The following is a 15,049-nucleotide window of genomic DNA, read 5'->3' on the forward strand; positions in this document are numbered from 1 at the left end:
GGGTGATTAACAATTGCCTTTCAGAAAATCTGCAAAGTCACGTAGCCAGGGCATGTGCAAAAGGAGAAATCCTGACCTTAAATGACCTCAGAACTAAAGATTCTTCTTTCCATGGAACCCAAGGACTGGAACACAACCAGAACTTGAAAGTCGGACTCTTATCAGAAGTGAGGGGTCCCTCGTTCAGGAAGATCTAGTGGCAAAATTCCTTCCCAGCCTCGTCAAAAATGTTTAGAACCCTATCGTAAAAGTTTAGAACCTCATCATAAATGTTTAGTACCTTAGCATCAATGCTTCAAGCTGATCAATCATAACCTGTCCCACCAGCATTTTCGCGTGCCAACCTGTTCTCCCTAACCTCTTAAATTTTGCCCCAAATCCTGAATTGGGGCGAGAGATCTGAGGGCACATGCCCCCTGTTCTCCCTGCAGATTGATCTTGCAGAATAAAGCTATCTCTTTTCCTGAAGGCTGATGCTATAATTAATTGGCTTCTTTATGCTCATTGGGCAGAGAACCCCAATTTTGTGTGGTAGCACATATATCAGTAGTTCATTCCTTTTTATTGCTGAGGCGTAGTCCATTGTAAGAATATAGTAGTTCGTTTACCTATTATCCTATGGATGGATATTTGGGTGTTGCCAGTGTTTGGTTACTGTAAATAAAGTTGCTATGAGTCTTTGCAGTCTTTTATGGAATACATTTTCATTATTCTTGAGTACCTAGGAATGGAATTCCTGGATCACGGCATAGATATACATGTGACTTAATAAGAAACTACCAAACAGTTCTCCAAGGTACCTGTTCCATTTTACAATCCCACCAACAATGTAGAAGAGCTCCACTTCCTCCACGTCCTCACCAACATTTGATATTGTCAGTCCTTTTAATTGTAGCCATTCCAGAGGGTATGAAATAGTATCTCATTATGGTTTTAACATGCATTTCTTGCTAACTCATGGTGTTGAGCTCTTCACATGTGCTTATAAGCCATGTGTATATTTTCTTTCCTAAGGGGTCTATTTGCTCACTTTTTATTAGGTTGCTTGTTTGTTTGAAATTGATTTATGGAAGTTTTTTATATAGCCTGGATTCAAAATCTTTGTCAAATTCATCTCTTGTAAATATATTCTCACAGTCTATAGCTTGCCTCAGTTTCTTAATAGTGTCATTTGAAGAGTAGAAGTTTTTAATTTTGATGAAGTACAATTTATCAGTGTTTTCTTTCATGGAAGCTCTCTTGATCAAATAAACTTATACGTAACTTTTTAAACATAGCCCACATTCTTTCTCCTATGTCCTCACACCTCTGTCTGTGTTCAAAACTCTCCCCAAACTCGTCCTCAGACGTTTCTCCAGGTGGAAGCACTCTCAATGATGTGGGCTCCCTCAAATGGTACATGCTTCATTAGCATGTGGTTTTTCCAATTATAATAATTATAATATCATTGTCATAAGAGGGGCTCCCCTGCCAGGCCGATCAAGAGTGGAGTGTGAGTAGTTTCCACTTCTACTGACACCTCAACTCTCTCCCATTGTGTTCTTGGCTCCTTTTTTGTGTGGTCAAAATGTGTAAAGCCTTCTGAGGTCTTGCCTGTTTTCTCCCTAATTTGTCTCTTTCTCCCTCTGAGGTCTGACTGACCTCTACAGGGTCTCCTGAATGTGTTAATCTGCTAGTTACTCTTGATGTCTTTTTCTTCTCCTCTAAGAGATGTATTTCCCTCTGAATTCCTCCTCTGATCAATACTACCCAATTTTGCTGTTGGAAAATCTGACGGCAAATTGATGCTTGTTCCTTTGTGTGATCTGTTCTTTCTTTATGTAGGTTTTTATAATTTTGTCTTTATCTTTGGTATTCTTACTTTTCTGTATAGTGAGTCTAAGGGTCGGTTTTTCCTTTTCTTTTCTCTCTGGGACTCTATGGATCTTCCAATTGGAGGTCTTTCATGTTGCTTTTTTTTTTTTTTTTTAATTTTGAGGAATTTATCTCCATTATTTCTTGAAAGATTTCCTTCTCTCGGGGCCAGCCCAGTGGCTTAGCGGTTAAGTGCGCGCACTCTACTACTGGCGGCCCGGGTTCAGATCCCGGGCGTGCACTGACGCACCGCTTGTCGGGCCATGCTGAGGTGGCATCCCACATACAGCAACTAGGAGGGTGTGCAACTATGACATACAGCTATCTACTGGGGCCTTGGGGAGAAAAAGGAAAAAAAAAAGGAGGAGGATTGGCAACAGATGTTAGCCCAGGGTCAGTCTTCTTCAGCAAAAAAAAAAGAGGAGCATTGGCATGGATGTTAGCTCAGGGATGATCTTCCTCAAAAAAAAAGATTTCCTTCTCTCCACTTCTATTTTTCTCTTTCTGGGATTCCTATTATTCAGATGTTAGCATTTCTATTTCTGTCTTCAATTGGGTAGGTGGCAATGCTAATATCCAAAACAATGCATACTGGATAAGGGTCAGGGCTGTGGCGAAACAGAAAGAGTTCACTGTCTTTATTTTAATAAGCAAAAGATAGTCATGCATTACTTGTTTAATTAAAGCAACTCCATTTGCAATTAAAGTATTTATGGAAAATAATAGAATAAACTTTTTCAAAAACAAACAAAAGCACAATATACATAAAAATCTGAAGAATATGGCCAAAGCATAATTTGGGATAAAGCATATAGCCTTAAATACACATTGGAAAAAAAATAAAAATAAGTGACAACTCAGGGAAAGAAATGGGAGTACATGAGGAAGTAGAACTTTCATCTTTTGTTCTGTACGTGTTTGTATGATCTAAATCACCTCTGCCCAAAAGAAAGACGATCAAGACAAATATGTAACTTTAAATCTTCTATTAGCAACACTTACAAAGTAAAAAGAAACATAAAGTTAATTTTAATAATATATTTTTTAACCCAATATTTCCAAGATATTATCATTTCTTCGTGTAATCAATAGAAACAAATTACTATTGAGATATTTTACTTTAGTTTTTTCATGCTAAGTCTTCAAAATCCAATGTGCATTTACACTTGCAGCACATCTCAATTCACACTCACCACATTTCAAGTGCTCAGGGGTCAGATGTGGCGAGTGGCTGCTGTATTGGACAACACAGGTCTAACTATTTGACAAAAAGGATGTGTTCGTACATCACGGGTGAAATAGGAAAACTCAGTGTAGTTAAAATAAATATAAATAACATTATCATCCCTCCAAACAAACCAACAAAAGTATGGTTCATCTATATTATAAATTTGCATGCAGCTGTTAAAAAGAATGAAGTGCCCCATATTTCTGACAGGAAAAGGTATCTCTGAGATATTAAAAAAATTTCAGGGTACAGTATGTACATAATAAGATCTCAAATTCGCTGTGTGTGTGTATGTAGAGAAAGAATCCGACAGGATAAGGGGCCATACTGTAAACAGTGACCAGTGATGATCCCTGAGGTGTGGGAATGGAGAGGGAGTAAGAGAAGAAAGGCTTTCACTTTTTACTTATTTATGCCTCTGTTATTTAATTTTTTGTTTTGTTGTTTAGTTTTATCAAAGGAAAACCACAATAAACCCCTTAAGCTCCATCTCTCTGTCTCTCTCACACACACACCCCTCCCCCACAAGACAACAACAGTTGGGCTCAGCGGTTCCTCAGGCGTCTCCAGAGGTCCTGAGAGAGAGTGAGCGGTTGGGGACACATTGCTGGCTCCAGCTCAGTCTCCCCTCCCCACACCACAGCAGGAATTGGGGTTCCTTAGGAGCTAGAGAGAGAACTGAGAGCGAGAGACACGTAACAAAATTCAGAGAAAATTGAGGATGCGTGAAAAACAGGGATTTGAGTAAACAAACATTTTCTGAGGGTCAACTAAATGCCAGGCATCAAGCTGGCATAGAGGAAAAAAGTTGAGTAAAACAGTTCCTGCCGAGAGAGAGCTGAAACCTAGTGAGGGAACCAGCTCCGGACACAGCTGACTGCAACAAGAGGAGGAGCCCAGGAGATAACAGAGCCTTCAGTACAGACAAAGGGAAGGGTGGAGAAGAGAGGGACTTAACGGGAGGCTCTGCAAACTGGGGGGGAGAGGCAGAGGCTCAGTTCTCATCCCAGCTTTACTAATGGGTGACATTGAGCATGCTGATTCATCTCTCCATGTCGCCGTTCTCTTATGCGAAAATGAAAACAGCTTCTGGAAAGGATGCAACTCAAGTGAACAGAGAGCACAGAAATTGAGTCTGTCCTGAGAGGAAAGGAAAGGAGAGGACAAGAGCTACGCTGTGAGGGAGCCCTGAGCACACGGAGAGGCCACGTGTAGGTGTTTCAGCTACAGCCCCAGCTGATGTCGTAGCCAAGAGCCAGCTGCAGCCACCAAAGGAAGGCTTCGAGATGACTCCAGCCCCAGCCGCCTCTGACTGAAACCACCCGAGACCCTGAGTGAGAACCACCTGGCTGAATCCAGCCAACCCCCAGAAACACAACAGCAGTAATCATGCACGGTTTTTGTTGTTTTTCACCATGTAGTTTTGAGTGGTTGATTACGCAGCAATGGATAACTACAACAGGAAGTAGCAAGGGTCGGAGGATGGTAATAACTGAATACCCCGTTTAGATGGGCAGCCGCCATTCACCTCCAGCCAGTTGTTGCCACGTGAGAATGCAAGGGTCCAATGTTCCCACATTTCAACACTTTTCAAGTGAAAACATAAATCCAGGCTTTTATGAGAAATATCCGGGTTTTGAAATGTTGACAAATAGTTCAAAAAATATTAAGCCTGTTGGAGACAACGCTGTGGGCCGAATTTGGCCTCAGGCCACCAGCTGTCCATCTCTGGTTAAGCAAAATGGAATGACTATTGTCTGCCTCTCCCCCTCTTTCTCCACATGTCTGTAGTGAAGCCCCCATGTTCTTACAGGACATACCTCTTGGTCCCTGTTGAATGATCCAGGGGTGGGCATCTGACCCACCCTGGTTTCATCAGAATTCTTAGCTGGAACGTCTTAAGTAAAACTGAAGAAAAAAGCCCCCCCTGGTGGTAAGAACCATAAGAAACAGAGGTCGGGAAACATCGGTGGCCTTGATCTCTGCCACGTGTGGTAGAAGCCAGTCTCCCGTGAGAGGGAAACATGCTGCAGAGAAAAGCAGAGACAAGAAGCAGAGACACAGTCCTAGAGGCATCTAAGTCCCTGGGTCCTCTCATCTCTACAGTCCATCAGGTTTTAGTCCTTCCCATAACTTGGTTGATTCTTCCTTCTATTCTATTAGATACCCTCGTATCCCTTCCCAAAACTTCTCTTTTGGGAGTTTTAATACAGGAGTTCAACAGAGGGTTTTGAGCAGGGTAGAAGTCATAATCAAATTTATTAAAAAAAAAAAAAAAACTTTGGCAATGGATGTGTTGGAAAAGGGAGAGAAGAATAATGCTGAGGGGAGAAGTGGTGAAGACAATGGCAGTGGGAGGGATTGGAAGGGTCAGGAGAGGAAGCAGACAAGGCTTAATGGGCAAGTCCCTAGACCTTTCCAGCTTCATGTTCTTATCTGAAAACTGGGATTTAAAAACACCTACCTAGAGACATTGCCAAGGCAAGTGAGAGCTGATGGGCACTGGGCCACTCTGTGCCTCGCTGAGGAAAAATAACTAAGCACAGGCAAAGGAGACCCTAAGAAGCCTAGAGGCAAAATGTCATCACAGGCATTCTGCGCAAACTTGCCAGAAGGAGCACAGGAAAAAACATCCAGACGTTTCAGTCAGCTTCTCAGGATGTTCTTTAAAATGGTCAGAAAAATGGAAAGCCTTGTCCGATAAAGAGAAAGGAAATTGGAGACACGTCAAGAGTGGACAAGAGCCCTTGTAGAATGAAAACTTGTATCCCTTCTAAAGCAGAAACAAAAAATTCAGGGTTTCCAATGCACCCAAAAGGACTCCTTTGGCCGTTTCCTCAGTGTGTTCCAAGGATCGGCCAAGAATCAAAGGGGATCCTGGCCTGCCCGTAGGCAATGATGTAAAGATCCTGGGAGAGGGCCCTCCCAGTGGCACAGAGGTTAAGTGCACGTGCTCTGCTGCAGCGGTTTGGGGTTCGCAGGTTCCCATCCTGGGTGCGCACTGACGCACTGCTTGCTAAGCCATGCTGTGGCAGCGTCCCATATAAAGTAGAGGAGGATTGGCACGGATGTTAGCCCAGGGCCAATCTTCCTCAAGAAAAAAGGGGAGGATTGGCATCAGATGTTAGCTCAGGGCTAGTCCTCCCCACAAAAAAAAACAAAAACAAAAACAAAAAAAAAGAACCTGGGAGAGACATGAGCCACAGCGCTGCAGATGGCAAGCAGCCTGAGAAGGCCGTTCAGCAGAAGGAAGGATCTTGCTGCATCCTGAGCTAAAGGAAAGCTGATGTGGCACAAAAGGATGCTGTCAAGGCTGCTCACAACTAGAAAAAAAGGTAGAGGAGAAAGACAGAGAAGGAGAGGAGGATGAGGAGGAGAAAGATGGAGACGACAGAGTTGAAGACGATGATGATGAAGAATAAGGTGGTTCTAGGTCAGCTTTTCTTTCTCTTTCTTGTCCATTAAGCATTTAACCTCCATAATTCATTCCTTTAAAGAATAAAAATTGAAAGATAAAGCTGTATAAGATATGTTTTTAAACTGTTGTGGTTTTTTTGATATTGTTAACAAGAATTACCAAGTAATTCTTTAGACAACCCTGACCTGGTGGTATTTTCAATAGCCACCAACCTCACCGGGGATATAGTATGCGGGTTAGGAGTTCAAAGCAGGTTCTCGTTGGTGCACAGTACAGATTAACTAATCTGTTATACATGGGCATGGTAGTTTTATCAACTTCAATTGTCTCTCACGCAGCTTGTATGAAATAATTGTTGTTCTGTTAACTGAATACCACTCTGAAATTGGGGGATAAAAAGTTACAGCTGTTTTGTGGACAATCTGAATGCTTCTAAGTAAATACAGTCATTTATTAGTTTTTAAAGTAACCTATTTCATAGCATTATAATGAGGAGCAAACAAACTTATGTTTATGAATGCCCTTTATAAAATACAAAAATCTATATAAGTGTGAAGTACCGTTATTATTAAACAATTGGGCTGTGCAGAGGAAGTGTCAAAGGTGTGATTCATTCATTCATTCAACAAATATTTTTGAATGCTTGGCACTGTGCCAGGCACTGAGGCTAGTACAGAGAGCAGAACAGATAAACCCCTGCCCTGGAGGAGCTTGCATGCTGGTGAGGGAGACAGACAATAAACACATGCATATGTATAAAATACGCTGTTAGGAGTAAGAAGTAGAAAGAAGAATATAAAGTAAGACAAGAAGATAAAGACAGTGTGCAGAGACTAAGCATCTTAGCTGGAGTGGTCATGGTAACGTGTGAGCAGAAGCTGAATCAAGAGAGGAAGTGAGCTGTGTGCTCGCTGGGTGAAGACTGTTCCAGAAAAAATAAATGCAAAGGCTCTGGGGTGGGAGTGGGCTTGGGGTGTCTGAGGACCAGGCAGGAGGCCAGTGTGGCTGGGGCAGCAGGAGCCCTGGGGAGAGGGTGATGATGATATCAGAGAAGTGACCAGGGTTCAGATTCAGCCGCAGGAAGAACTTTGGATTTTATTCCCAGTATGAGGAGAAGCGTTTGGAGGGTTTTGAACATGGAAATAATACGGGTTGAGATCTAAAGCGACCTCATGTGTTTTCACGGGAAGAAAAGACTGTAGGAGGGCTGGCCTGGAAGGAGACCAGGCAGGAGACTGTGGAGGAACCGCAAAAGATGATGGCACTCCACAGCAGTGCTGATGGGAAGGAGGTGAGAAATGATTGAAGTCGGAAAGTCAGGATTCGGTGATGGATTGGATGTGGGACGGAAGAGAAAAGGAGTCAAGTCGACTCTAAAGCATTTGACCTACACAATGTGGAGAATCGTGGACCATTTCCTGAGATGGGAAGCACTGGGGAGATTTTGGACATTGTTGGAGAAGCATATATGACACCCAAACAGAAGTATTGACTAGGCAGTAAGATATGGCTGGCTCTCCCTAAAATTCTACCCAGGTATTCCTAATCTTGTGTGTGTTTGCCCAGGACCCCATTGCGGGTGCAGTGAGGTCTAAGAAATTCTAATGCGATGGTAGCTTCCAGATACGCTATCAGGCAAGCTGTCCCGGAAGTCACAAAACAGAAAGCCTCACAGACCAAATTAAGACGCTTGAATTACAGGTTTATTGAATCACCTGAAACACCTGATTTAAAGTTCCTGCAGCAAAGGGAACAGCATGGGGCAGATAACACACACAGGACAGGGAACAGGCAGGCGGAAGGACCATACCACCTGAATGTCCATATGTTCTGTCTCTCTCTCTCTGCTGCATCAGCCAGCCCCCCTGATGATGGGGTCACGAAGACCAGAGCTGAGGACGCTCAAGGCTACTCAATAGAGGGTACCTGGAGCCACTTCACAGTCACCTATCAGAGAGACACAGGGGCAAGTACGCCTGGACATGGATGTAGTTTGTCAGTCAGCCTGCTGAACAGACATGGGTTTTATCTGTAACTCTTGCGCAAATCAGACGGAGCCAGAACGGGACCATAATGTTATCACCAATGAGAGGCCTTTTAGGGATGACATAGTTGTCAACCCAGACGTGGGATGATCATGCCTTTTGATTTGGTTACTCTCTAAGTAAAATTCTTATTTGTACCATCATATATTCCACCTATTCTATTTACCTTCGACATATCTAACAGGTCATGAATTTAGGATTCTGCCTGTGTCTCATAACCCACTTGCCTACTCCACACCCAAGTCTCTTAAGCTACTAGCTTTCTTCTTCTCTATGCTTAACAGGTTTTATGAGTCTCATTCATCCCGTTTCCTTTTCTTGTCCTCTATAGCAGAACTGAATATTCTCAAACACAGCACTCTCCGTTATAATGTTTTAAATGAATAAAATACAATGCATAGGGTTAAAAAAAAGAAACCAGTTATATAAAAACATAGTTCTACACTAAATAACGAGATCTAGTACCAGACGGTGTAGTAACGACAGCAATTGCAAGTAACGATGAACTTAATATTTTGAGTTCTCTCCAACAACTGTAAAGGGCCATGAAAACCTCTGTGATGACTACTGCCGACATAGTCACAGGTACTGCTAATACTCCCAGGATTTGCATCCATGCATTTAAAATTCACAGTGAAGGAGATGCTAGAGCTCAGTTCGTACTCGGTCGGGAAGGTCTGCGGACTGTAGTTAGAACCCCCGCCGAGGGTCAGCCAGCGTTGACCCCTCTCTAGCAGAGCAACCACATTCCCGGGCCAGCCGCGCGCCTTCCAGACCTGGGCGCGCTCCGGGGAGAAAGGACACACTTATTAAAAGGGATGGAGGTGGAATTAGTTGTGAGAGCACGCAAGCCTTGCTGGCGACGAAACGGTTAAGCAGGCGCCACCAGGTCCCTCCGAGACCTCCTCGCGCGCGGCCTGCCCGGCTCTGCGCGCAGCCGCAGGCGCCGGGGAGGCGGCACGCCAGGGCCGGCAGGGGGCGCGCGCCGGGGCCCCGCCCCGTGGACGCGCGCGCGGGGGGCGTTCCCGCGGCGGGCCAGGCATCAGCAATCTACCCGGAGCGGCGGGGGCGTGCGCGGCGTGCGCGGCGGCGGCGCTGCGAGCTCGGGCGCCGGCGGGGGGCGGACGGGCGCGCGCGCACGCGGGGCGGGCAGCGGCGGCAGCGGCGGGGCTCCGGGGCGCGGCGTCGGGCTCCCGCGGCTGCGGCGGCGCGAGGACCGGGAGGATGGCGGAGGCCTCGGACAAGCTCTACCGGGTCGAGTACGCCAAGAGCGGGCGCGCCTCTTGCAAGAAATGCAGCGAGAGCATCCCCAAGGACTCGCTCCGGATGGCCATCATGGTGCAGGTGCGGGCGGAGGGCCGCTTTGTGCGCGGCGGGGGCCTCCGCGTGGCCGGGGAGGGGGCAGGGCTTGCGCGGAGCGGAGCGGCGGCCCGGGCCTGTGGGCGCCGCTGCCCCTCCTCCCCCGCGTGGCCCGCCGGGCGGACCCTCCCGCAAGCTTTTGCTGATCTTGCAGGAAAAGCCCGGGAAATGCATTCTTGAGCTCGTGGACCCCTTCGGTTTGTAAAAACAAGGAGCGGTTTCTATTTATATTTCTGGGGGGTGGAGTTCTGGTTTTTTCATTGCCCTTCGCCTCGGGGGGAGAAAATGTGTGCACGGTCTTTGGAACCTAGTCAGGTTTTGACCTACCTTGTCCTGGAAGATTTTTTTGTCCTACATTGATGGTGGCGACTGGCGCGGGAGGATTTTTTTTATATATCTATTTTTGGCTCTTTCAACTTCGACTCACTCTCATTTTTTTTTTAATTATGCAAAACCACACAAGTCGGTGTCATTTCTGTACAGGGCATTGACTTTTGGCCTAATTTGTGGTTGAAAATAACATTTTCCCCAAACTTTCCAGGTTCACAGACGCATTTTCTTCTTGATGCATTTGCAGCTATCTGGTTTGAGTAAGAGGGGCTCCGGGATTCCTCACCTGGGCCTCTTGACACATTGGGGATCCCCCCTGCCCCGTGTTCCCTGAGGCTTCAGAGATGGCTAGTGGGTTGCTGGGTGGGCTGTGAGCTGTGTCTGAAGGCCCCTGCTGACGCTGAGGGGTCCCTGCCTCCTCCAGCTTCCAGCCTGCTCCTGTCTGCCGGTGTAATCTTGGTTCTCATCTGCTCTGTCATCTCCTCCTCCAGCTTAAAGCTGTCTGTTATCCAGACTTGGTGCATAGGGTCAAGATGGCTTGGTTTTCCCTCCCTGCAGGAGGGCAGTAGCATGTTTTAGGAATGGCTGGACAGCCCTCTCTGGATTTCCACTTACGAGGTGGAAGAGAGTGGGTACCGAGTACTTAGGGTATCTCATTTTGTAATGTGTTAGGGACTGAGGCTGCCATCTCGGTATCCTCAGGGCCAACCTAGCTCAGTACTCGGCACACAGTACTCATTCCGTGAACACTCACTGAGCGCCTGTTGGGTTCCAGGCACTGTGTCAGGTACCAGAGGCACAAAGAGAGACTCCACCTTTGGCAGCTTCCAGTTTTGTTAAAGGGAAGGTGACTGATGAACACTGCTGTACCTGGGTGGGTGCCACCTGATGGAGCTGTGCATTAGGCATTGTGTGCCCAGGATGGGAGCTTGATTAGAAGTCATTAGTCCCAGTGGCAGGAAGTTGAGGATGGAGAAGCAGGCGAGGCCTACCACTTGAAGAGCCGTGTCTCCCACTAAGCATCTTTGAACTTGACCCTGAGTGTATGGGCGGCCTGACCTTACGAAGCTCCCTCCTAGTGCAGGGGGCTCCTAACCTGGAGTCTGGGATGGCGGATAGAACTCAAGAGGTCCCTGAGTTTAGATGATAAATTTACATCCCTATGGTCACTAATGTCTAGATTCAATTCATTATTTCCTCCAGTTATGAATGTAAGCAGCAAAGCAAAGGCCTAATAGCAGTACCTTGATTTTTGTCATCAACAGTAATTACAGATATTTTCATATCATTTTACGTTTGTTGGGAGTTTCCCAAAATATCATTTATGCTCATCACTACTTCAGAATTACAGTAGGTATTACAGCGGGTGCTAGATCTCTTTATTTAATGCTTTAAAGCTCGTGGATTACTGTATCCCAGTAAGCTTTTTAAATGTTTTGATAACTGTTTCAGTATATTTGGTTTCCTTGGTGAACCTGTGTATTTTGTTATGCATTTTTAAGTGTTATCCAAGGAAGGGACATGCATAGGTTTCACCAGACAGCCCAAGAGAACCCTGTTCTATTGAGAAGGACAGACAGAAACCCCATATCCAGCCAGTGTGTAGAGGCAGGAAGGGCACTGTAGAGAGGAGGGCTAGCTGTGTCTGGGGGAGTCGGGGATGGCCCCATTGAGGAACCGACTCCTGAACCAAATGAAGTTTAACATTCCGGGCCCTCGTTTGGCATACTTGATAGAGAAAGAAATTATTATTAAAAGTAAGTGTGGTTTTCTGTAATAGTTGGTGGGGGTGGAGTTTTAATCCAGAAAGTAATGTTGGTTTTGTTTGCTGAGCTGGCAGAGGCCAGAAATAAAGAAGCCATTCTTCTCCTACTTGGATTTAAATACCTTCTTTTGCATTTGTATGGGAGGATTGTTCTCTTGAGTATCAAATACGTGATACTTTAACTGGCTTGCCCGGGGGCAGCCTCAAGGGGACGGGACTTCCAGCCTTTGGACTGGGAGGGGGTTGTGGTGGGCTCCTGTGTTGTTCTGTCTTGGGAGGGCTTCAGGCACCCAGCGTGGTCACATACAGGGAGGTGACAGTCATTCTGCTCTCTGTTGGGTAGGCGGGCAGTGGTGTGTCCTGTTTTACGCAGAAGGAAGCAGACAGGGCAGCTGAGTGAGGACGCTGTTACGGGGTAGGTTCTAAGTGTTTGCTGATTACACAGCCAAAGATTCTGCCATGCTTGAGCTGTGCGGCTGCCAAGCAGTCTTGTGACCTTGGTCTGGTTCCCTTCCTGCCATGTCATCCTGAGTCCTAAGTTCTAGGGTAAAGCTTTGCTTTGGTCAAGGATTCTTTCCTCTCGAGAGAGAATGGGGGCCCTTACAGTGCCCCAAGCCTGTGCTATGAGTACACCTCTGCTGCTTGGCACTGCCCCATGGTTGGGGGCTGGTGACGCAAATAATCCATAGTCAATCTATAAATCAAAATTGGGGTGAGTTTGTTACCGCACAAAGGGCACAATCTGCTTGCCATGAGACAGAAGCCAGTCGTCAAGAGGCAAGATGGTGGCAGAGAAAGGGTGGTTTATTACAGCTTGCTAGCAAGGGGGAAGATGGCGACTAATGTCTCAAAGAACCTTCTTAAGGGGGCACAAAGTCTTACAGCAGTTATGGAGGCTGGTGGGTTATAGAGGAGGGGGTTAGGAATGTTGACCCTCGGGTGTTACAGACGGGGAGTCGCCACACCAGATCTTTCAGTTTTCATTGATGATGGCTGTCAGCATAGACTCTGTTCAGGGGTCATCACATTCCTTAAGGAACTCAAAAGAACAAAGTTACCATCTCTTCGCAGCTGGGAGGTACATGCACAAGCAGGGATGGTAAAATCTACAGAGCAGTTAGATCTCCTGGAGGCTGCCTGTGCAGCCAGGTTAGTTAGTCAGCGGTCATTCAAAGTTGCAATAGGGCTTCTTTTCTACAATATGGCTTCCCTCATGTCAACCTTGTCGTGAGCCGGTATCAAGTTTATTATGAGCCAAGTTTGAGGACTAGAGCCCAGGGCCTAGCCTTCCCCAAAGAAGTGGGGTGTAGAGTGGTTATGTACCATTTTGGGACAAAGAGGGTACATCACGTATGACAGGAATGTCTCTTTTATAATTGTCACGAGATGCTTAGCTGGCACAGCAGGTCAGGGGTCAGCAGGTCACTGGTCACAGGTGAGCACAGCAGGCCAGTAATGAATCCTTAGTTTCCAGGAAGAGGTGCTTATCCTTAAAGAAATGCCAATATGGGGAGAAGTTACATCCCTATCTTTAGGGGCATCATTCTTGTCTTTGGGACATAGTAAAAGTTTAAAGCAAGTGTACAATGCAGGCGCGACAGGCCTTATTTTGGAAAAACACGGTCAGGCTGAATTAGTTTTATACCAGATGGCTTCCTCATATACTCTAATATATCCTGTTGCATTTCACTTATTTATCATTTTCCCTCTTCTGATCACTAATCTTTCAATAGAAAGCATTGATGATCAAAATATTGTCCCTCGGTGCCAGGGTGGTTGCTGCCTGCCCTGGGTCCATCGCATCCCTCGGTGCTAGGCTTTTATCTCATTTATTTGCCCAGTTATCCACGTTGGGGGGAAGTAGTCGGACAAGCATAGGTGTATATATTAACAGGAAACATTTCACAGATTATGTAATTTTTCAATTAATTTTAGGTTCTTGCACAAACATTGTATGTGTGCTTTTCCATAACCCCTCATGCTCACATTGTTTACAGTTATAGAACGGGTATAGTAACAATGATGACAGTTCAATATTTGAAAAGATTAGTTTTAAAATGAGTTCTTTGGCATAGTCTTTATCAGAAAAGGAAATTGGTCCAGGGTTGTAAGATCAGTCAACCATCGCAAGTCACTGAGCAATCATTACTCCAGCCCGTATGCCAGTCTTTTTTGTGTGTGTGAGAAAGATCAGCCCTGAGCTAACATCCATGCTAATCCTCCTCTTTTTGCTGAGGAAGACCGGCTCTGAGCTAACATCTATTGCCAATCCTCCTCCTTTGTCTCCCCAAAGCCCCAGTAGATAGTTGTATGTCATAGCTGCACATCCTTGTAGTTGCTGTACGTGGGATGCGGCCTCAGCATGGCCGGAGAAGCGGTGTGTTGGTGCACGCCCGGGATCCGAACCGGGGCCACCAGCAGCGGAGCTCACGCACTTAACTGCTAAGCCACGGGGCCGGCCCTGTATGCCAGTCTTAATAACACTGAGTAAAGAAAATAGTCATTAGTTTGAGTATTATGACTAATACAAGAATTCCAAGGAGTAATAGAAATAGGAATTGCAGTCCAGATGGAAAAAGGAAACCAATACCTTCAGAGGGCCAACCACACAAATCAAGACTGGGTGTAGGATCCTTAAGACATTCACCTGCTTTTTCATGTGCCTTAGCAGAGAGGGCACTTTGGAAGATTCATCAGGTATAAAAACACAGCATTCATTTTGAATGATTGGTACATGTGCCGCCTTGAGATGTAGTTAAAATATCTAAGGCCATTCTATTTTGAAGGACAGCCTTTCTCATTAAAGATATTTCAGTATGTAATAAGGCTATTCTTGCTTGACTGTTGTTAAGGCCTGGTTGAATGAATTTAGTCAGGGCTTCTATATGTGGTAATGACATCTTTTAGCCCCAAGGAAGGAACAAATAGAGCCACTAGGTGGCCGTACCAGTGGAACACTGAACAAGCCCATCTGGCCTTTAAGAGAGGGAGATTGGCAACAGGAGTTAGTTCAGAGTGAATCCTTCCCTGCATCCAAGGGAAGCTCAGGG

The 15,049-nt window shown here is 45.8% G+C and overlaps 1 protein-coding gene across 1 annotated transcript in view; it reads left to right on the forward strand.

Annotated features, from left to right (window-relative positions):
* The first annotated feature begins 9,720 nt into the window (after positions 1 to 9,720).
* The window catches only part of PARP1 (poly(ADP-ribose) polymerase 1), a 54,659-nt gene continuing 49,330 nt past the window's right edge, over positions 9,721 to 15,049 (forward strand). The window contains exon 1 of the mRNA XM_058533596.1: positions 9,721 to 9,889. Within this exon, the coding sequence (XP_058389579.1) occupies positions 9,770 to 9,889 (120 nt within the window). The 5' untranslated portion in view covers positions 9,721 to 9,769. The remainder of the gene's footprint in view (positions 9,890 to 15,049) is intronic.

This window comes from Diceros bicornis, chromosome 38, assembly GCF_020826845.1.
Source record: "Diceros bicornis minor isolate mBicDic1 chromosome 38, mDicBic1.mat.cur, whole genome shotgun sequence".
NCBI lineage: Eukaryota > Metazoa > Chordata > Mammalia > Perissodactyla > Rhinocerotidae > Diceros > Diceros bicornis.